Source organism: Cucumis melo, chromosome 4 (genome assembly GCF_025177605.1).
Source record: "Cucumis melo cultivar AY chromosome 4, USDA_Cmelo_AY_1.0, whole genome shotgun sequence".
NCBI classification, from domain to species: Eukaryota; Viridiplantae; Streptophyta; class Magnoliopsida; order Cucurbitales; family Cucurbitaceae; genus Cucumis; species Cucumis melo.
Genome location: NC_066860.1, coordinates 3,523,083 through 3,547,539, shown reverse-complemented (window position 1 = coordinate 3,547,539; position 24,457 = coordinate 3,523,083). Strand labels below are relative to the sequence as shown.

The window sequence follows — 24,457 nt, the reverse complement described above, 5'->3', positions numbered from 1 at the left end:
AAATATGAATTTTTCATCCAAAACTAACCAAAGATATTAAAGGTATTTTATAACTTTAAAAGTTTAAAAATATTCTTGACAATAAATGCAAAGTTTACGAGTATTTTGTATAATTTAACATTTTTTTTTCTACTCCCTCGTTCTGAGCATGAGATAATTTCAATTAGAATATTTTCAGATATGTAACTAAATTTTAATATATTTTATAAATATTTTCAACGATCCTAAGACATACTATATTCAATATTTGTCAACTATTGTCTCATAACATTTCATATGTTAAACTTTTTCAAAACACGAAAATTGAAATGACCACCTCAACTATGGACAATTTTCTTTATATATTCAAGTTAGTAGAATCCTTCAAATCCCTAAAAGTCACTGACATTGAAAGAGATCAAACATAAACCTATTAAACACAATTTCACAACAAAGAAAATCCTGACACAAACAAATATAATAGGTAAAACACACACACACAAAAGCAATTGGGGGAGGGGAGGGGGGAATGTGAAATGAGAAGTATTATCAAAATGATGTTTAGTCCCAATTGGGTAACATAGAAGATGAACGTTTATATAGCTCAGGGACTCCTTAAAAATAATAATGAAATGCAGACCAAAGTAATGTCTAATAGATACGACTATCAAAATCAAAATGAAGCACGGGTCACCAGAACAACAAGATGATTAGGCTCATTTGCTTCAACTGTTAGAAATTCTGAGTGCTTTCCGCAGAAGTTAGATGCATCTGAGCTGGAGATGTAATTGATATCGAAATTGGTCCTTTTAACTGCTCCGGCCAGCCCCGGGTAGCAAGCTTGATAGAGTTGGGACGCCTTGGTTCCTCATTTCTTCTTGTGCTCTTCTCATTTCTTCAGGGTCTGTTCATAGGATATTGCAAAATCATACCAGTCAGAGAGACGGAATAATTATTTTATTTTGGGGGTAGGATTGGGGGAAGAAAGACGATCATTCATTTAAAAGAAAGAATTGAATTAGGTCCAGTTTACTGCCTTAAGGCAGCCAAGATATTGTCCATTGGTCATTAATTAATTGTGAGCAGAACCAAATCTAAAAACTTTCCCCATTTGATCTTTTGCGATGAACTGAATGAAGTTGCAGGTTCATCAAGACGGCAAACAATTAGCAACATAACTTTCACCAAGAGATTGGGCATGAGAAAATATCATCGATTGAAGTAATAAAAATTGATATAACAGTAACCAAGGGCCTATGCTAAGAGGAAAGTTCGAAGAATTTTCATCAATACATTGTCAAAGAAATTTCAAAGAGAGAATTGTGATGAGCACTTTGTATATAAAAATAATACAGCTTTCCCTATGTTCCCTGGATAAAATTTAGAAGATATTAATAGGTTTTAAGCTACAAGTTAGTTCCCAAACTTTGAGATTTGTGCCTATTGGACCCAGAATTTTCAAGTCTCCAATAAGTCCCTGAAATATCAATTTTGTGTCCAATAAATCCTCGAATTAAGTGTCTAATAGGCCACTAAACTATAAATGTTGTACACGGTAGATCTCTATATTTTAAATTTTTTGTATAATAGGTCCTTGGGCAAATAATGTTTTTTTAAAATTCATGGATCTATAGAACAAAAATTGACAGTTTTGGGTTCTATAGGCATTGAGTTTGAATTTTATGTTTAATATATCCATAAATTTAGTATAAAAGATTAGAAAGTGTTAGACCTATTAGACACATAATTGAAACTCAATGACCTTTTAAACATTTCTAAAGCTCGAGGACCTATTAGATACAAAATTAAAAATCCAGACCACCTAGTAGACACTTTGAAAGTTCAAAATAAAATAGACAGTTCAAAGTTCATAATAGTAATAACAATAATAATAATAATATAAAGAATGAACGTATTAGCAGCACAAGAAATTTGCAATTAAACCAGTGAAAATTTTAGAGCCATTAATAGGATGTGAAGACAGTGACAACTGTCTAGTGAGTAAATGAGTGCGTACCTATGTTCTCCATTAACTTGGGCATCAGGAATACAACAATTACCATGAATCCTACCATCAGACCCATAGGACTTTTCACAACAGACATTATGTTGAAAGGTTCTCGAACCTATAATACAAAGAGATTGAGTGATAATGTGAGATCAAAGATAAAATTCAATACCTAAAGTCCATGAAAAAAGGGTTACATTGAACCAACCTCATAATACTCTTCATCCCTTAAAGGCTCTAAAACAAGCTCACTCAACACCCGCCTGTTTTCAGTTTGGGCTGCCTGAACCTTACCTGGGTTTCTGGCACTCACATCAACTCGAACCTAAGGAATTAATAGAAAATAGAATAGAAAAATGAGTCAAATGAAACCAGATTTGTAGAAAAACAAATAGCTGATGGGAGTAAAAGAAAACCCACGGGAGAAAAGAAATAACCCAATGCAGCCACTTCAATCAGATGGGTTCCGGCTGGCACATTATAGCTTTAAGAACTTAAGTTAAAGAAATTACAGGAACTTCAGAAAATTTACTAGAGACCCATTTGTGAACTGTAACGCCAAATTTTGTAGGTTAACTACCCAAAATAGTTAGAACACTAACCATAGGGTGGCAAAGAGAAAAAATAAAATCAAATGCTAAATCCAGTTGATGATTATATAAGCCTAAAAGTAATACAACTCCTTCAATTGAAGCATTTTCAATTAACTAAAAACGTATAGAGGATACAATGAAAAATATCCATCGGGCCTCAAGAAGGTTACTCTTTGGCCACCATTAAGTATGACTTTAATGTTTGATGTTTTTCCAGGAAGTCCAAATCCTTTAAGTGTGTTGCCTGCCAAAAGCTTAACAGGATAGTTAGCTCAGACTATAACCACAATCATCTCATCATAGAATCACAAGCAAATATAACATTGATTTTGAATTATCATTAAATTCTAATTATAATCTTCGTAATGCTAAATTTTTTTAAGGAGGATATATTTTTCTAACATATTAGTCACCCCTGGTGGCGAAGAACACAAATGACATCTGCATACAGAATTCACTATTATTTCTCATAACATGAAACATATCTATGTTGCCTCTCCTCCAAAAGAAGAGCTTTATGAGAACCTACAATAGTTGTGTGAGGATCTGCAAATCCTTTTTCCCCATTTCATGCTAATCCAACCACCTCGATACAGATAAAATGTTCCAGCATTAACAAAGCAGAATCACTGTTTGCTTGTGGATACCTCGAGTCCATGGTGGAGGGAAATAAAAATATGAAGGATGAAATGGATAATCTTGCTTAGACCTTAACCTTCTAGAGGACACTAAAAGTAAGGACTTCTGTACTTCCATGGCAGAAGAGATACACGAGTAATTTAACTAACTTCAAGGGAGGAGGTTCCGTTAATTACTCAGAGTAATTCAGCTAACTTATTGGTCATTGCCACATCAAGACCTGCTTCTGATAATTATTTAAATGTCAATCGAAGAATTTTTCTAATCCCCTTAGATTAGGTTAAGGCATCTTCTATTCACCTCACCTTCCGTAATTCTCGTTTTCCAGCAATTCTAAATTTATCTTGAAGGTCAATATCAACAAAACATTCACAACATGTAGAATAAGGAAAAAAAAAAAACGTACTTGGAATCTTCACACGACCATAGATGGTGTATCCATCGCCGGACCTGCCAAAAACCACAACGTACGAGATTAAAAGACAATGGAAAGAGATAATATCGTCACTAATTCGACAGAAACATCGATCATTACTGTCGATTGATTAGTCGAGCACAAATAAAGTCACAGTGAATCAAAGACGAAGCAGTGAGACCTACCCAGAGGAAATAGCATGGGACGAAGTTAACAGAGAGAAGAATAATTGGAGAGAAAGCAAGAGAAAGAAAACTTGAGAACGCATTTTGGAAGATTCTGCTATGGCGGACGCTTCGGAAAAGGAAAGATCTCGCGGTTCTTGTAGTTCCTTGCGGAGTGATTAGGAAAAGCACAAGAATGGACGGAGAACTAATTTTACTCCCTCCGATCCCATCTGATTTTCATTTTCTTTCTCTTTTAAGGTTTTATTTACTTTACTACATTGAAACATAACTAATATATTAATCTCTAATAATTCATAATAATTCTCTCAAGTCTATATAGCAGACATACAAACTTTTAATTTAAATTATTAAAATGTAAAAATGTTCATAATTAATTGTCGTATTATATTCATAAAAATATAAAAGAATTATCTATGATTCTAATTAAATCTTCAAATTTTAAATTTGTAATTAATAATTAAATTAATTTTTATCAAAAAAATATATCTGACACAAAAATCGAGTTGTTCTTGATCTAGTAGGTGTTTCAAAGTTAAAAGAACTATATACGACACAAATTTAGTATTTAATGAACTATATTTTAAATTTATATAGAATTGTGCTCATAACATGAAATTAGATCGACCGCTATTCATATGTTAACTAGTTATGTTCGTTTTAGCAATATAATTATGATATTTGGATATCATGTTAGTGCATTTAAAATTTCATCAACATAAGCTTGTGCGCGCCCTCTTGCATAAAATCATGGATCTACCACTATTTTCTTTCTTTCTTTCTTTCTTTCTTTTTTAAATTTGACTATTGACTCTCCGTCCAATGACGATATTTAGGTAACACGTCCTTCCCAACTTCACATTGTTGCCAAATATCCCTACTTTACCACCAAATATCCCTACTTTACCACCAACAGAGTCGATCAACAATAATTGATGAACTCACTTTCTATTATATATGCATATATCCATATTTGACGATAGAAGAAGTGGTTTTATTTATATGAAATGTTCATGCGATTTCTAACTATATAGAGTGTTTAGATATTATATGAAATTTACTTTCAACTAATAGATTAAGTTTTTTGGTTGAGTTGGTGATTTAAAATGGTATCACAACATATAGTCTAGGTTCTTTATTCAACCCTTGTTTTATTGTTTCCTCCCTCAATTTCAAATGTACAGATTAGAGAAGTGTTATATATCATATTAAATTTACATCTAATTCAGCTTTCCGCTATCAATTTAATTACTAAGAAAAAGTACACTGGTTTTTTTCCTAATAAAATCTGTTCAATGACTAATAGATATAGGAAGTTAAATTTAATAATGTACCATACAACAATTAATTTTTAACATTTCTTTTTTAATATACATGGAAGAGAATTCTATATATGACATATACAAAAGACAAAATAAAATATATTAGTCACCTTGTTAACTTTTTTATTTTTTGTGTTTATTTTTAAAAATTATCATGTCACATCTTTTTAGAGGTTGTTAAATTTTACGAACAAAAATAAACTTTTGAAAGCTTTTTTTTTTCTTTACTTAATTTTCAAAAACAAAATAGTTTGATATGATGACTTATTATACATATTTTAAAGTTTAGAGATGACTATATATAATTACATATTTAGAAATTGTGTCCTTCTCGTTTGAAGTTTAGATACACAACTTTAAGATCTTTTAAATTAAAAAAATTGAGATAAAAATATTTTTTTAAAACTTTATAAATTATATATATTTTTTTCTTTTTCGGGTAATTTAAGAGTTAAATAAGAAGTTAATGATCAATCCATGCTTCCTTGGGCTATACCTTCTGTCCCAACCGATGAAGAACTATTGAGTTTCTATTTTTATTTGTAGATTTTATAACTCTAATTGTACTAGAACGGTTGAGTTTCTATCTTTATTTAGAGATTTCATCTTCGAATTGTGCTACCAATGATAAACATTTATACCCAATAAAGTTCTTAAATACGGCAACAATATGGAGGAATATTCATTTCTTCACCATTCTAAAAATATCTAGTTCTAATGGAGCCACTCGGGGTAGTGAGAGCAAATAGGTTTTCTTCGAGATTTCTTTATGAGAATCCTAAAATCAACAAGGTTGATAATGATAATTGTTATAGTTGTTGGAATGTGATCTCACTTCCTTTATTAGTTATTTACTTAATTATTGGTAGTTATATGGATTTGAGGTTTTTCGATTAGGATATTCCTAAATTTCTCTAATTAAAGGATCGAAGGTAATTATTCAATATGCACATGGAGTTCTAATGAGTGACGAAATAGCATATTGGAAACGTGAGATTAATTTACGGGTTGAAAAAAGCTTGAAGTTGAAATAGCCCGTGAAAACTGATTCAGGAGAGTAATTTTTCTCATGTTACGATAATTGTTATTTTTTATTGTAATCATTACGTCCTACGAGAGTACTATAATCTTTTTCTTGGGCTTGAGGCTCCTCCAGATGTAGATGTTGTATCATCGATCAAACTGGATTACCAAAGTTATCTATGTTGCTCTACTTACTTATCATGTTTTTGTAGTTATTCCAAATGCTATTAACTTCATAATCAACTATATTCACATCCGATGAACATTCACTTTTTCAATAACAATTATTCATAGATCATGTACGAGTACAACCTTTATCCAAAAAAAAGTTGTACACGATTCTTTTGTACTACGTATGCATGAAAAAGAAAAGCATTATCTATTATAAATACAAACATCATTTTATCCTCATTGGCTAAAGACAACCCAACCATACAATTGGAAGTACACTAAGAGGATCTAAATCCTTTACATAGAAAAGTGGAAGAACAAAATTGCATTAACAAAATTGTGGTAACTTTGTATTAAAAAGCGTAGTAGATTTATTAGATAATTCTAAATTACAAGTAACTTATTAAATATATTTTAACGTTCATTGACTTAATTGATCACAACTCCAAAATAGAAACAAAATGAACTTTTATCTATTAAAAAAATAATTTCTTTTTGTTATTGAAAAGGGTGGTGTTGTGGATCAAGAAAATTTCTGTCCCATGTGACTTTTTTTGCTCATTTTTAGTACACTTTGCTTTTCTTCCACTTAATTTATAGTACAAGTCACATTAAAAACATATCAAAAAAAAGTGTTTGTGTATTTACTCTAAGACTGGTGAGGAAAGAAAATTAAATCTAGATCTGTACACTTGCAAATATAACAATAGAGAAGAATTTTTCAAGCAAGAACACAAGAATGAGCTGATTATAGTGATTCAGTGATTTTCATCTGCATTCACATTCATTAAGAATTTCAAAATACAGAGTTAAACTCACAAAATCCCAACATCCTCATCATTTTTTTATCACTCACTTTCCATCTTGCTTTTATTTGTAAACAAGGAATGAGTTAGAGAGCTCGAGAAACCAAAATTTGTTGGGTTTTAGATCTTCAACAGAAAACTAGTGAAGTAACTTCTTTTCGGTTTTATTTTCTAATTACGAAGTATTTATCTTAACCATACTTTTAACGCTTGCAACTTTTTGTGAGGTGCAAGAACACATCTCATAAGAGTGATCGAACCTACGACCTTAGGAAATGTAATAGATGCGTAAAAAGTTATTAAAGTAATAAAATTGTTCCTAACCCTGCATAATTTAAATTTTATGGCATAATCCTATAAGATATGCACATTGCGACTCGAAAGCATTCCCAAATTCTCAAGTGATTGCTCGAGTTAGGATTTAGGACAAGTAGCACTTGTTTTTCTTAACTTTCAAGACTACAATAAACTCAACAAATTTAGGAAAGAAAAATATGGAGAATTAATGATTTAACTTTTCATTTAAACAAAAATAAATGTTCTTATTACATAAAGGGCTCAATATCCAAATAAGACCCAAACGAACCTGACTTTCGACTTAATTTACACAACCAGTGGTAAAACAAAAGTAAAACCCAATCATCTATGGTTTATGCAAATGATATTTTCTTTACTCAAAATTGCAGATTTTACAGGTTTCCATCAGAAATTTACATTACAATTCAATTGATGAAGGAGAGAAAATATCCTCATGAAAGAATTTTACTTTGCCATGTTAAGAATGCCAAAATGAAGATTATCATCAAATGTTACAACCCCAGCTTCTTTGAGAACCAGTCTGAAAGATTGGCAATTACAAATCCTGCAAACACCTGTAAACCAAAAGTATACAATTACCCGTCTCTACATGACGTCGATCTGGTACAGAGAAGATTAAACCCCTATTGTTCAAAGGTTTGATTGTAACAATTCTTTTAGTTCAAGTGATTTGTGTCTTTTCCAAACTCCAATTACCAAATAATAATGATGTGGATTGATTGCAAAGGTTTCTTCAAGTTTGTTGTGGTGGTTTTTGCCTTTCTACTATAAGTGATCAAGATATCATGGCATGACTCAAATATAGCCATTCTATAGCACTTGAAGCTCTTCAAATATTTACAACTGTTAATCTATTGGTAGTTACCTGAGTCGAGCCAAGCATGTAAACTGCTGAGTAGTGACGACCATGGAGGAACATGTCAGCCAACATTGCAAGTGGGATGGTGAGCGACATGCCCAATGTTGCCACCAGCGGCGTAGTCCACACGACACAGAGTGCCCTGGGTACAAAAGAAAAGGATGTGTGAGGAGGAATGGTGACAAGTGAATAGAACACAACACCTTGGTAGGCTTAACTTGATTTGACATACCAGAAGTAATCGGAAAGTACGCTTCCAATAAATCCATTAGCAAGAACTACTTCCTCTGTCCTAAGAGAGTGAGGAATCGAAAACTTGGGTTCTATTCCCAAGGCTGTCAATGGCCAAACTGAAACAAAATTGAAATAAGAAAAAAGAAATGAATGAAGGAGAGCCTCGCTGAACACAATGTCTCAAATCAAAGTGCTCTAATGTTCTAAAGATACAATGTTTGTCCCAATAGGATAATATATGTTTTTCATTAATATTTACGGAAGTGACTTTCACACAGAGAACAATTATTTATTTAAAGAACTTTTCTGCACAAATAACAGTCAAAGATAGAATTAACTAATTGAAGACTAAACTAAATTAACCGACCCGCCAGCTACAGGCAGAAAATGAGCTTAATATCACCCAACATTGGAGGCACCAGGCCACCTGCCACCCATATAGGTAAAATGCGCAACTTCTCATATAAAAACTAAATCCCAGTCTCATGAACCAGCATTTAAAAAATGGTAAAGGAATCTTTCCAGATCCAATTCTTTCATCATATGCAGTGGAGCATAGTGAAAGAAACAACTAACGAGAAACATGAGAAAACTTATGCACTCTGTTTAACAGATTGCAAGCAAGAATATCAATAACTTTGCTTACCTAACCACCAAAGTGTAATAAGTGTGAAAAGACCAATGTATCCAAACAATTTTTGCACATCAACCCTCTCTCCTTCTTCACCAGCAAACTTTTTAAGAAGCACTACAGGAGAAATGAAAGAAACTAGTCAAATAAACAGTTATACAACGATTTAAAAAATAGCCATAATTATACAGATTTATTACCAGTAAATAGCCCATATGAAACAGCTGAGAGTAAACCAAAGAGATCTCCAATGAGGGAGTGTTCATTACTGCACCAGAAAATTGGCAATCAGGGATGGCACAAATTCCTTACATAGCCGGCTAACACATCCTTTACAAATGAGATATCCAGAGTTATTGATAACGGAGGCTGTAGCTTGACCCCACTACCAAGTATTTTTTTCAATGATTATTATAGGTAAGATTTGTGTGTTGGGTTATGAGGATGGATTAACTTCTTTGGTAAAAGCATACAAATTTTTTCATGTTTTGGTTTTGTTTTACCAATAATTTCTCATGCAATAGCGAAAATACAAAGGTTGGTATATATAATTTGGCGCCCTAGCTTTACTAACAAAGGCAGATATTATATCAATAGACTGTAGCTATATATTTCCAGAGAAAAGTAATTTTGAGTGATAAGACAATTATATGAAAGAAAGATTGGGTACATACTCAGAAGCAGTTAGTTGTGACTCATCGGAAGCCCAGGTTTTACCAAGAGTTGTCATAATGACACCAGCCATACTAACGAAGACAGCAACGACTTTAACCATATTTAATGAATCTTGGCCAAGGGCAGCACCAATAAACAGAGTAAAAAGTCCAGAAGTAGAGGATAAAACTGTTGTACTGGCAACACTTGTCCGGGCAAGTGCAGCATTTGAAAGATACTGCAAAAGGATAAAGTATTAGGAACTGCGATTGAGAGTTCTTAGAGATCTATACATTACAAATGTGATGACAGAGATTTACACATTAAGAATGCAAATGAGAGAAACATAAAGGCCGTTCATTATGAATGATTAATGTCAATGTATCCACATGGCCCATTTCCAGATTAATCTGATCCCATGTTAATTTGAGATTAACTACATCATCCAACTTTCCTCAAACTACAACCAGTGAGTACAATCTTCATACATGGAACCATGCTAAGAGAAAAATATCTAAAGCGAAGCAACTATCTATGAAATCATTTACATAAAGCCCAAATATAACATCAAAGTGAGCATATCTCAGCGGTATTCGAGCTTCACACGATGCTATGTGAATTGAACACCAAATTTGATTATCTTTGACCAGCGACCAAGATCTTGAGCCCGTATTTCTAGAATGGGATTGAGAACATTTCATTTGGTAGTGTATTAGAAGTCTAACTAGCAAATTAGAAACCCAAAAATTAGAAGTTCTCACAAAAATTAAAAAGATAGGTCAATGTTTGTGCAAGAACACTTGAAATCCTATCAAACTTATGATTGAGAATTTTTTTTTATCAAATATGCTTGAGAAGCTTTTGAATCAACTAAAACGCTTCAAACACCTTCATTCACAAAAATATTTCTTATTAAAAGAAGTCAATAGTTTGTTTAGGGTCCCAACCATTCGACTGGATAGAAGTTCAGTGAACCAAATAAAAAGAACCAAAGAGTGCGCTAACTTGCCTCGGTTACAAACCAGATGGGCGCAATGTAGAATCCATATGTGGCAATTTCCTTGTTAGTAAGCTCCTTCTCTTGTTTCAATATATATGGATCATCTTTATTTCTAGAAACAAGGGGGCTTTCTTCAGCATGAGTTGAAAAATCAGCATCACTGTCTTTTCTAGTGAAATTTCCCTGAAGTTCCACATCCAAGTTTGTCTCGGCTCCACTTTGTTTTAGAGCACAGGTCTCACTGAAGCTTTCTGCATTTTTACCACTTTTAGAAGAGTGGCGTTTTACCAAATTACAAAACCAATCCTTAAGGAATGCTATTGGGAGGTAAACTACCATGAGAGAAGCTCCGAGATATGTTATTGCAAAAGGCTGCTTATAAGCAGTAAATATGTCCTGCGATGAAAAGGACACAAAAAAATAAGAAAACAAACAAAAGTAAAGACTTGACCCTAGCCTGAAAACATGGTAATAACAAAAGTTGAAGAAGTTAAGAAACATTGAACTGCTGCTCCATGCCTTCTAAACAAATGTCACCATGGAAATAGAAATACTAGTGAACTATCAGTAGGGTGAAAAAACACTGATGAACTATTTAAAATAAACATACAAGATTGCTCCTTAAAAAGTTAGTTGTCCACCGACAATAAGTTATCAGCTTTGAATGGAAGGCCTAGCAGAGAATATCAAGACCTCTGAAGTATCCTGATTCCTGGATCTCTAAAAAAGGTCAACAAGACCTCTGAAAACATGTCCAAGTCTCTTAGCTACACGAAACTAGTTTCACTGACTAAGATAATTCTAACCTAGCAACCAAAATCCGAAGAATCCCAGCTCAAATTCAATCAAAATTTCTAAAGTCAAAACAGAGTAAAGAGAAAACCAAAACCCAAAAACAGACCATTCTGCAAACAAGCTCCAAATACTTCAGAAACACAAAATTTCAAAAGAAAATGCAGAACAGAGTTCCAAGCTAAAAACCCAAATAGCACCTACATTTAAGCAAGCATATAAAATACACAAATAAAACCTGTTCGTATTCCAAAATCCCAACTACCCAACAAGCTCCCAAAAGAGGAAGTTCACAACGGATACAGCTACAAACAACTCAAGATCTTGCACTTTAAAGTCGAGTACAAAAACAAAAGGGATGAACACAAACCTGGGTCACTTCGGCTGAGGTAACCCATATAATAACAACAGTCACTATGAGGAACAAACCAGCCTTATACCTCCAACCCATCACGAAAAACACAAAACCCAGATAGAAAAATCACAGAATTCGAAAAGGGATCGACGATGTTCTTCCAGATCTCAAAGGTCGCTTCAAATTCAGTGGTGGGCAATGGGAAAACGTGAAAAAAACGGATCTAGGAAGGGGGAAAGTGAATGGGTTGGTGAGAAAGAACAATGGGTGCTTGAAGATTGGTGTTGGTTCAGGTTATATTGCAATGGGTAGATTGTTAATGAAGAGAAACGCAGAGATACGAAGAATTAAAGCTATGGGTGTGGTGGTTACTTCCCGTCTATCCCTCCCCCTCTTCTCTTCGCTTGCTCCTTCGCCGTCCTTCCAACCTGTCCCGTTCTTTAATTGCTATTTCGTCAGCACCAAAAAACCGATGATCATTGAATTCCGCGTTTCTCGCTCTTCGTCTTTTTTTCTTTATTTGGTATTAAAATATAAATCCAAAAACATATATATTTTTATCTCACTCTAATTTTCCTGTCTAATAAATTTTCGAATTTAGTCGTTTTAGTTTCATAAAATTGTAATTATTCTAAATAACCCCAAAGCTTAAATTGTCTAATTTTTCAATCTTATGCAAATATCTTTAATTTTACATGTTTAATTGAAATTTAATTGAGAAATCAAGTGTAAGTGTAAGTAAGGTATAACATATTAGATCAATTGAGAAAAATATAAGTATTATTTTTAAGTTAGTGGGTCAAATTTATAAGTGAAGTCTTTATCAAATGGATATAAATCTTTTTCTATTTATTAAGAAAGGTAAATTGTAATAGCAAATGGTAAACTAAAAAAGTTAACGTTTTTTTTTACGATTTAATTTCACTTTAAATTTATTTGACTATTTTCTTTAATTCCTTTTTTTTTGTTTGACTACTCGTTGAAATCTTGTATTATGGGTAATAGAAAAAAATAGACTCAAATCTCAATATATCAACTTGTTCCTAATATATTGAAATTTGTCAAAAAAAAAAAAAGGAAAAATAAGTACACAAGATAGCAAAAATTTTCCAACATAGTGGTATTTTACCATTTATGTAAATATTTTGCGACTTTCTATTAATAAATAAATCAATTTAAACTCTCAACAAATGTTTTTTAAAAATAAGTTATAAAAAACTATATATATATATAGAATGAACCTAATTGATAGTTTTGGAATCCTCCATCAAATAATAATAAAATGAAAGAAAGAAGTAAAACATACTTTAAATAAATATATATAATGGTAACATGTATGATTTCAAACTTTCCTACTCGACGTTATTTCCATATCATCTTTTTGGGTTGATCAATGTATATAGAGGTAGTTATAAGTATAGTAATTAAATTCAAAACATATATTGTCATATATGATAATTTATATTTTAAAAAATTATAAATAGAATAATATTTATTTAGACTAGAAGTGTATCCCTATCTATATAAATATAGATTTCTATATATATATATATATTAAATTAATTAAGAGCTCAATAATTGTATTATAAAAATTCCATCAATTTTTAATCACATTCTACCAACTCAAATTATCATCAACTAATTTTGCATTCTATGTGGAGTTTTAATACTACTTTAATTAAAAAGTGTCAAGTACAATAATTTACAAGTTGAGCAAAACATTCCAACTAATTTAATTTGCGCTATATCGGTGGTTTTAGGATTTAACCCTAATATTCTTATGTATTGAAAGTTAAGAGTAGTTGTAAATAATGTAGGTTAACAACCCTCTGCCTCTATTATAACTAAATATATATATATATATATATATATATAATTGCATGAACTTAGTTCAGCTAGTTGTCATCATCTTCTATCTTAAATCGGGAGGTTCTCAATGTCCAACAATTGTTATACTCAAATCTATATATATAGTTTGTCGTCTAAAGAAAAAATAATTTGAACATTTAACTAAGAGTTATGAAACATATACCCTAATTAAATAGCATTGATCTCGATCATTAATTTTGTGTCGAACTTAAATGGTTGTTTTCAAATTTAACAAAATAAACTAAAATATTTACAAATATTACAAACTAATTGAAATAGATTGTGATAGACTATAGTGTCTATATTTAGGGTGTGTTTCGATTGAATTCTTAAGTGATTAAATTAAGAAATAAGTTGTTTAGGAAAAAATATCATGTGTTTGACAACCACCTAAAATAAACTTTGAAAGAATGAATTTATAGAATAATGTGGTTCACCTAAAACCAACTTTTAGAAAAACAAATTTTGGATGTTTAATGGTTAATATCCCTAAGTTGGTCTTTTTTTTTTGTGACCGTTGTCGGCTTATTTTTGTCAATTGTTTTATGATAACAGTTACCGGTCAACTTTTGTCGATCGTTTTTTTATGTTTGTTATCGGTCAACTGTCAACGACTATTTTTTTTTGTTATTGTCATTGTTTGACTTCCAATGACCATTGTCACCAACTTCTGATTATCATTTTACGGTGAATGTCTCCGACCACCTCAAACCACCATTCTTGATGATCGTTATTGAACTTCTATCAAAATATCAACAGATAAATTTTATGTATATATAAATCTTTTACTCTATTACAAATCAAACAAATTTTTGCCTAAAAACACATTTGAAAAAATAAAATTGTCAAACACATACGTGCTTTTCTTTCGATGAGTTTTTAGAAAAACATGTTTAAATAAAAATACATTTTTTAAAAAATATATATTTTTAATTCATTCCCGTTATTATGACACAAGTAGATATAGAAAGTAACTTATCAAAATCTATCATTGTATATCGTAATATTTTGCTATATTTGTAATTATTTTTAGGAGATTTATCCTTTAAAATAATTTTTACAACACTATAACTACTAAATAAAATTTTTAAAAAATTATTTACCATTACACCAAAAGAAACATTTATATGGTAATTTATTTACTTATATTATAAAATTTTATTTTAAATGACAAAACTTTCAAAAACATTTTATCGTGGTCCATTATAGATAATTAATGATATTTTGATATATTTTTTAAATATTTGATTCATTTTATTATATATTTAAAAATAGTTATTTATTTATTTTTATTTATTATTACTATTTAGAGGGAAAATTTTAATTAATGATATTCAAGTTGGAAAAATAAACATTAAAAAGGATATTTGTAAGTAAATTTTGTTTAAAAGAACAATAGAGATGTAAGGATTGGAACCACAACCCCTTTTAATTGTGCAAACGCATATTGAATATGAGAGGAACTATGCTACCTTTGGTGAGTTATCCTTTAAATTTATCTCGGAAATTAATAAAAGAAAAAGAAATATTTTTTCTATAATACGTAGGATGGGAAGATCGAACTTCTGACTAAAAAAAAAAAAAAACACGACGTGCCTACTTATTTAATAATGAGAAAAATATATATTATAGTCTTTAAGTTTTGAGCCTAGTTAATTTCCATTTGACTCGCTAGGTTTGAAAATCGAGTTTAGTCATATAGTTTTTAATATGGTTTCTATTTAGTTCATAGGTTTTTTAAATGCAACTTTAATCTTAACATTCAAGTTTTCTTTCAATATGGTTCCTAAGGCTTCTAGATTTATACATTTAATCTTGATTTTTCACTAAATATTCACTTTCAATCAATGTCTATTAATTCATTTAAAAATAATTATAATAATTAGGTTTCATTATTTTTTTTATCACTATTAAATTTGATTTAAAAATTTTACTTCATAATTATTTTAAATCAATTTAACATTAACTTCGAATACTAAAAATGAGTATTTAGTGAAAAAAGGTGGATAAAAATCTTAAAACTCTACCAAAATGAACAAATCTCAGACCTCACTAATAAAATTGTAATATTTTGAAATTTAAGAATTAAACTAAAATGAAACTCATTAATAATTAAAATCATTACATTTTGAAATTTAAATATAAGATGAAACAAAACTCAAAACTTAGACTAGAGAATGAAAGAGTGTGTGGAGATTATAAAGAATTTAAGAGTCAGACTCAAGTTACTTCATATGAAGTTATAATAATGATGTATTTATAGATAAAGTTGACATAAGATGTTCTTTAGTATTTCCAAAAGAGCTTGTCCGATTTTGTGTTTGGTTAGGATCGACCTCAACCAAGGGTCTTCCTCAAACTATATGTTGGACTTAAAATGTTACTTTGGGTCAGACGTGCGTAGAACATGCCATAGGACATTTAACAAGAAATTAACCTCACCCTAGGTTACTGGCAAACCAACCCCTTGTCCTAGGCTCACTTCGGTCTTTATTTGTCATTTTTAGCTCTATAATATGTTTCTTCTTTATTGTATCATATTTTAATGTCAATTAATACCATTTGATCCAAAATCATTAGAAACATTTGTAAATATTTTAGTTTTTTTACTATATAATTAGGATATAGTCTTATTTTAAACCATTTCTATAAATGATCTACTCCAAAATAAAATCAACATGAAATGAGTCTAAAGTGAGAGGAGCTATGAGTGATTTGTACAAATGGCCTCCATTTTGAGGTCCAAATTAAAAATGACAAAAATTTGAAAAGTAGATGAAGAGTAGTCTTATGCTTGAGTGATTGTGTGAATTTACCAAATCGTTCCTCAAAATCACTCACTCGCTTGCAATTGAGAACACCACTAGATTTTTGATGCTTTATGTTCTATGTTTTATGTTATATGTTCTATATTATATAATAGATACTCGATGCTCGACGCTCCATACTTAATCTTTACGCTTTATTTATGTTGTATGATTGTTATCCGATGCTCAGTACTTAATGAAACACAATAAAAAGAAGAAAAAAAAAATGAAAGGACACTTAGAATAAAGACAAAAAAGACAAAAAAAAAAAAATAACGAAACAAGAAAAATGTTGCCAAGGAGAAGAAGGGCATTTAGAGTTAAATAATAATTTTATACCACATGATATAAAGTAAAATGTGATTTTTCATATATTTTAAACAAAGGCTCTCATTTTAGGTCATCTTTGCATATTTCCTTGGGAGTTATAAATTTTTCTCAAACTCACGTTAAGCTTTGACCTTTGACAAATTTTAAAAATAAAAAACAACAACAACAATAATAATAATAATAGGCAATATACTAATCAAAGAAAAACTAAATGAAGAAATTAATAATAAATTCGACGCATGTACGCTTTAAAGAATCACAAATTTTAAAATCCTCAAAATAAAAATCAAATAAAAACCTATAATATAATATGTCAACATAAAATAAATTCTATTTTACATCCAAATTTTTTTCTACAATTATGGTTTAACATTTCCATGAAATTTCCAGAGATTTAAAATTTTAGAAAAAAAAATTAAAAACTTCGAAAATAAGAAAATATTCCTATAAAATAAAAAAAATTTCAAGATTTTGATATTTCAACAAATTTCAAGAAGTTTTTTATTTTGTTTTTTTAGCTAAGTTAACCAATTTTTAATTTACCATCATTATTATGCTAAATTCTATAGTTTCATACAACAAATCATTTTTCTTTATGATGAATGAAGTTTTGAGGATTTTCTTTTTTACTTTCAAATTTTATCATTTTCAAATTAATTTTCAACTAAAAGCTTTCATTTTTAAAGAATTTGTATTTGAAAAAACCTGTATTTACTTTTTAACTTCATTCAAACTTTATTGATTAAATTTTTACATCATTTCACTGCTAAAATTGAATAGATATATATGAGCTTTTCTTTTTCTTTTACCATATAAACTTTCATAATTTTAAATCATTTTTACATAAAAAGATATTTATAAATTTCATATTATATTGTAATTATGCTCTCGTATCGACATTTATATATACATTTGTAATGGATATCTAAGTATTGTCTTGCATTATAGACGTGAGTGAGGATTAAAATAGTTAATTATAGTCTAAGTAAGTCACAATCAAATTTCATTAACTAACTACACATATTTTTTAAAATTTTCTAAAATTTCATCGACTTTACAATTAAAATCTCGACATTTCCATTAATCTATATATTGTATAGAATTATCACCTATAATTTTACTTTATCTAATCTTCTAGAGTGGCTATTAGAACTTAAAAAATCGAACCGTTTCTTAAAACCGAACCAAACCAAATCGAATACTCAATGTCAATGAAACTAAAAAATTTGGTTCAACTTGGTTTAAAGAAATCTAAAACCAAATTGAAACCAAACCAAACCAAATCCAACTGTTGCCACCCCTGTAATCCTCTCAAACTAACTGTTTTCTTTTTCTTTTTTAGTTATAAGAAGAGACGACGTGGACCCCGCAGAAGCCGGAAATCATTAGGAGAGCCCACGTGGCACGAAAATGCAACCGTTAACGTGGAACCTCAAACTCTCCTCTGGAGAACGAAGAAAATCCGATCTCACTGTACGTAGAAAGAGACGCCAAACCAAAGAAAAGAACTAATTCTTCTTCTTCTTCTTCTTCTTCTTCCTTCCACGACCTGCAAATTTCATTCATGGAACAAATCTTCACTCACACTTTCTCCTCTTCTTTCATTTCTCCATTGCCTTCCCGTCCCGAAATGTCTTTCGCCGTTCCACACCTTACCTACTAGCTTCTTTCTCTTCTTCTTCTCCTCTTTCCTTTGCCTTTGATTTTCTCACCTCTCTCTTCGAATCTTCCCTCATGTCGTTCTTCTCCGGTATCTTCATCGGCGTTGTTGTTGGAGTCCTGCTTATTATCGCTCTTGCTCGCGCCGGGAATGTTCGCGCCAAACATCGCTCCGATTTGGTATATATTCCTTTTGCATTTTATTTCTTCCGCCTTGCTCTTCGTTTGATGCAATGCAATGCTCCGTTCTTGTTCTTTTTTTTTTTCGTGATTTAGGCTACGACTATTGCGGCATTTGCTAGGATGACAGCGCAGGATTCGAGGAAAATTCTTCCCAAGGAATTTTACCCGTCGTGGGTTGTATTTACGCAGCGACAGAAGGTTCGTTCGTTTTCTGCTTTTTACTTGATAGATTAGAAGATCTCAATTGATGCTACTGTCTGGACGTGGAGAAGGATTGATTTCAGGATTTCGAGTTGTAATTTCTTTGTGATATGTAATTTGCAGTTAACTTGGCTTAATCTTCAGCTTGATAAAATCTGGCCATATGTTGATGCGGTAATCCAAATCTGCACTTCTTTGATGCTTAACTCATTAGACTATGGTGTTGATTCTCGAGTCGATTCGTCTTTTTTTCCTTTTGTTATTATATTCTGGCATTCTACGGGATGGCAATTTATTTAGGCAGCATCAGAGCTGATAAGGAGCAATGTGGAGCCGGTTCTAGAACAATTTCGACCGATGATATTATCTTCTTTGAAATTCTCAAAGTTGACCTTGGGTTCTGTCGCTCCAAATCTTACAGGTATTATATCGGTTTGATAATCAAATCATTGCAGATATAAACCATATTTATTACTAGTTGTCACGAACTTCTAAATTAAAACAATGTGAATTCATTTATACCAATGCAAGAAAGGCGTTCTATTCTGTAGGAATTGCTGTACTTGAAGATGAGCCAGATACCAATGGAATAACTTTGGAGTTGGAGATGCAATGGGATGGTAATCCAAACATTGTTCTTGACATCAAAACTAAACTCGGCGTTTCTTTACCAGTACAGGTAATAAAGAGTTTCCTATTTTTTATGGTGAAATTTTGTTTAATAGAAATTCTTATTTGTGAGTATGTATTCAATAATGAGAAATAGATTAAATGAATTCATGCATGTTTAAAAGCAGTTACGTAGCTTCTTCTTCCTCACCAATCTCTTCTCTTATTTCCTTATTTATTTAGGTAAAAGATGTTGCATTCACAGGGCTTTTCAGATTAATGTTCAAGCCATTGGTTGATGAGTTTCCTTGCTTTGGAGCAGTGTGTTATTCTCTAAGGAAAAAGGTAAGTTAAGGGATGAAGATAATTATATACTTCTGTAGAGACTTTTTGAATAGTACACTTGTGACTGGACACTAATGCACCACCATTATCTATGGTTTGAATGACAGAAAAATCTTGATTTTAAACTTAAGATTATTGGAGGAGACATATCATCAATTCCTGGGGTTTCTGATGCTATTGAGGTAAATCAGACCTGTTTGATTTTTCTGGCTCATGTGGCACAACAAATTTCTGCTGTGTAAGCCAAACTCATGGACTCTTCTATTCCAGGAAACAATCAGAGATGCTATTGAAGGTACTATAACGTGGCCAGTTCGGCAGATTGTGCCCATCCTAGCAGGAGATTACAGGTTTGTTAAACAACCAGAAGATGAAGATTTACTTAATGATCAATCACCAAACATTGTCATGCCCGTAGTCATATATTTATTATTTATAGCGATCTAGAGGTGAAACCTGTTGGAACATTAGAAGTGAAGCTCGTGCAGGCAAAGGAATTAACCAATAAAGACATTATAGGAAAGTCGGATCCTTATGCTGTGCTGTTTGTACGGCCATTGAAAGAGAGAATGAAAACAAGTAAAACCATTGTAAGACAGTTTTTCTTTTTCATTTTGTTTTCAGTTTTTAATGGCTGAACTAAAATAAGTTTTCCTTTTGTTGTTTCCTGTCAGAATAATCAACTGAATCCCATATGGAACGAGCACTTTGATTTTATTGTTGAAGATGCATCTACTCAGCACTTGACTATAAGAGTTTTCGACGATGAAGGAGTTCAGGCCTCTGAACTAATTGGCTGTGCTCAAGTAGCATTAAAGGATCTCGAGCCCGGTAAAGTGAAGGATGTTTGGTTGAAGCTGGTCAAAGATTTGGAGATACAAAGAGATAACAAATACAGGGGTCAGGTCAGAAATCCATGACATGGCTTCCAACTTAATTTGGGTTGTACTAAACATAGTAATCTACTTAACTTTTATGCTTGTACACAGGTGCATTTGGAGCTTCTTTACTATCCATTTGGCACTGATCAGAGCCTCTACATAAACCCATTTAACCCAGATTATGCATTGACCTCAGTGGAGAAGGCTCTAAAGATGGCTCCGAATGGAGCCGAAGATGCAGATTCTGGAAAACAAAGCTCCCCGAAGAAGAGGGATACGATTGTAAGAGGAGTGCTATCTGTAACAGTAATAGCTGCTGAAGATTTGCCTGCTGTAGATTTCATGGGGAAAGCCGACCCTTACGTTGTTCTCACTATGAAGAAATCCGAGACCAAAGTTAAAACCAGGGTGAAGTTCTCAGTTTTATATTGAAAGAATGAAATTATATACACACGCACACACTAGTTTGCAGCATGTCTTTTTACAACTTTTTTTTATTACCTTCATACTAATCCTTCATTTCATATTACTCTTGTCGTTAATAAACCTTCAAGTTAATTGTTAGTGATTATCATTGTTACTATTTCCTTGATGATATTACCTCATCAATATTGAAATATCAAACTTTAAAAGCTCACCATTGGATGGTTTCGCCAGGTTGTACATGACACCGTGAATCCTGTCTGGAATCAAACGTTCGACTTTCTGGTGGAGGATGCATTACATGATATGCTGATGATAGAGGTCTGGGATCATGACACTTTTGGAAAGGTAATCTTCTCCATCTCAAACAATTAAACTGTAGAATTTTGTCTAACTTGGGTGGAGAAAAAAATTGAAGCCTAGGCATTTTTATATTGGTTTCAGTATTACTTTGATTCATAAAACCCAACATATAAATTATTGAAGACGTGATTGAGCAACTCGAAAACATTTAAATTTTACCCAATAAAATATATTTAAGTACATCCCGACAACATCTATTTTTGTGCATCCCACTAAATTGTTCAACCATAATTTGTCATTTGACAACTTCTCTTTTTTATTTTTTGTATGAATGATGAGAGGGGATGAATAAAGATGGGTTACCCTACAAATAATACTTCCCTATTAACTAGTTCCTACTCGCCACCACTTAGTACTTGTCAAAAACTTTAAAGGTAAGCGGTTTGAATCCTACTTCCCACCCCCATTTAGGTTTACCACTCTTGTGTGGTATTTTCTTGTTTTTAGTACGAATTAGGAAATAATATTGCACCCGTCAAATAGGAAATAATATTCCACCCTTTTTTATGTTACCATATTAAATTACAACTAAATCTAATAATCTTTTAATATCAAACAAACATATCTCTTGCTTGGATACCCATACTTAACTGCGAATAAATCCAAAAACTCAAGTTGTTGGCGGACGAGAGTATATTTGATCATTGAACACTTTGTTTAATATTTGTATATAGGATAAACTGGGGAGGGTCATAATGACGTTGACCAGAGCAATATTGGAAGGGGAAATTCAGGATAGTTTTCCATTGGAAGGAGCCAAATCAGGACGGATTTTTCTTCATCTCAAGTGGGCAGCTCAGCCAATATTCCGAGATACTTAGACGAACAAAAAGGAAAAGAATCTTCTCACTTCTTCAAGATTAACATTCTTTGATCGATGAACAGAAAGCTGCAGCGCCTCGACTTCATCATCTTACTTAGGTACTTGTTTTAGTTAATTGATTAAAAATACAAAGTCGGGTGGGAATTCATCATTTCTGACCAAAAGCCAATTCTTTTATTCGTTGGTTGTGTTTAAATAGATTAGCGTTTTTATGTTTTAATGTGTCACTATTTTCATTCTTTTATCTCTTCTGTAGTTTAGTTTATTGAATGTTGGTTGAGGAGTTGAGAAGCAGAAGTATGTTGTGAAATTTACTCTTTGTATGATCGCTAAAAAAACATCAATTTTATATGGAAGTAATCCTCATGAACTCCATTTTAGGACACACCTAAGTATTACACATTTTCTATTCTATCAACTCCTTTCACCGTGGGCCTCGTCAGTTCACAACTCCAACATTTCATAATTTTATATCCCAACCATCTCTTTATGAATTGTCATAGAAATTGTTTGTTGACGAAAATTTGATGAACCACAATCAAGGTGGCACCTATTATTAGTCCAAGTTACAGATGCCTTGGTTGAATTCAAATATATTGACGTTCTCTAAATCTATAGGTTTAGAATAATGGTTTAACCATATAATATGTATTACGAATGACTTTTCATGTGTTTAAAATACTTTTCATTCGGTTAAATTATAATTTGATTCGTATAGTTTGGAGAATGTATTCCTATATATTTAGAATTCAAAATTGTGATTTTCTTTTTTTATTTTTTTTCATTTAAATATACTTTTTAAACTGAGTTAGATCTTCATTCCAAAGATGGATATTTCAATTAAGTGAATGTATAACCTCATCTTAAAATGAAAGTGTAAAAAAATTGATTGACAATGCACATTGCGGGTTAATATTTCCCGTTAAGTTAATACCAATCCTCACGTTGGACATTGGTCATCCCATTATAACCAATATGAGACTTCTATTGCTACTAAGTATGTATGTCTATAAATATTAAATTTTCAATGACTTGAGATGTACATGTAATAATGTATTATGAATATCATGTAGTTGAAAGTGAAATGGTGATTTTGAGAATATAACCTCAAGCAAAAGTTAGACATCTAAAATACTATGATATAATTTAGAGTCGTTCTTAATACCATCTTAAGATGGCATAGCCTTAAAGTTATGAATGATCTTTAAATAAAAAAACACTTATGATAGATATTAGGTACACAAAGACAAGAAAAAATATAGTAAACGATGAAATGTTACGAGGAGTTGAAAATCAAGAGATTACCCCACAACTAAAATGATTATATTATGTAGTCTCTGATAATCATCAATGAAAACTTTAATTTCATAGTTTTGATCTTATCAATTTTTGTTAATGAACAAAGCTCAGCTATTTAGACTAAGAAGTTAATAGCAATAAACAATGTGCTAATTGCTAAATACTAAAAGAATGCATGCATATATGATCTTGATCACATACTTATACACAAAGATATTTTTAACTAGTTGTAATGAGTTAAAAGGTGTGTTTGTCAAAATTATATTCATCGTTCGATTGGGATATTTCTTTATATATGTATGAATCACAATAATTAACCAAATAATACACAAATTTACTTATAACCCTCTCGAATCATTTAATTATAACGAAAGACAAAGTATGAAACACTATAAGATGAAAAGGCAAAATGGAAACAAATTTTCTCCTTGTGTTCCTTCATAGGACCATCTCAAAAATTACGAGGATGTTTTATATTAAATATTTCGTATAATTATAATTATTATGTCTCATATATATGATTTATAATACATTGTCATATGATACATTTTTTAAATTTAAAAAGAAAAATGAATTAAGTCTACGACCTAAAATACTACTTTTTATTTTTGATAATTGCAAAGCAAAATGAATTAAAATATTTACAAAAATATAATAAAAATTTTGTTATTCTATCAATGA

At 31.2% G+C, this 24,457-nt stretch overlaps 3 protein-coding genes across 3 annotated transcripts; 1 reads left to right on the top strand and 2 right to left on the bottom strand.

The window, feature by feature from the left end:
• Positions 1–511: 511 nt before the first annotated feature.
• On the bottom strand, positions 512–4,099 carry LOC103503846 (ER membrane protein complex subunit 7 homolog). The gene is made up of 7 exons (XM_008468216.3): positions 3,820–4,099; positions 3,626–3,669; positions 2,716–2,824; positions 2,408–2,471; positions 2,196–2,312; positions 1,997–2,105; positions 512–883 (listed from the first exon to the last, which is right to left on the bottom strand). The coding sequence occupies exons 1-7, from the start codon at positions 3,900–3,902 to the stop codon at positions 789–791; spliced, it is 621 nt and encodes a 206-aa protein (XP_008466438.1). The 5' UTR covers positions 3,903–4,099; the 3' UTR covers positions 512–788.
• A 3,537-nt stretch (positions 4,100–7,636) lies between these two features.
• LOC103503845 (uncharacterized vacuolar membrane protein YML018C) lies at positions 7,637–12,496 on the bottom strand. The gene is made up of 8 exons (XM_008468215.3): positions 12,000–12,496; positions 10,847–11,233; positions 9,858–10,075; positions 9,384–9,451; positions 9,199–9,300; positions 8,551–8,668; positions 8,325–8,460; positions 7,637–8,013 (listed from the first exon to the last, which is right to left on the bottom strand). Exons 1-8 carry the CDS (start codon positions 12,078–12,080, stop codon positions 7,951–7,953), a joined length of 1,173 nt encoding a protein of 390 aa, XP_008466437.1. The 5' UTR covers positions 12,081–12,496; the 3' UTR covers positions 7,637–7,950.
• Positions 12,497–18,467: 5,971 nt separating this feature from the next.
• On the top strand, positions 18,468–22,889 carry LOC103503844 (synaptotagmin-4-like). Its single transcript, XM_008468214.3, has 13 exons — positions 18,468–18,829; positions 18,926–19,030; positions 19,157–19,207; positions 19,334–19,454; positions 19,585–19,712; positions 19,886–19,987; positions 20,095–20,169; positions 20,258–20,337; positions 20,427–20,577; positions 20,662–20,892; positions 20,977–21,276; positions 21,526–21,639; positions 22,329–22,889. The coding sequence occupies exons 1-13, from the start codon at positions 18,725–18,727 to the stop codon at positions 22,473–22,475; spliced, it is 1,710 nt and encodes a 569-aa protein (XP_008466436.2). The 5' UTR covers positions 18,468–18,724; the 3' UTR covers positions 22,476–22,889.
• Positions 22,890–24,457: the final 1,568 nt, after the last annotated feature.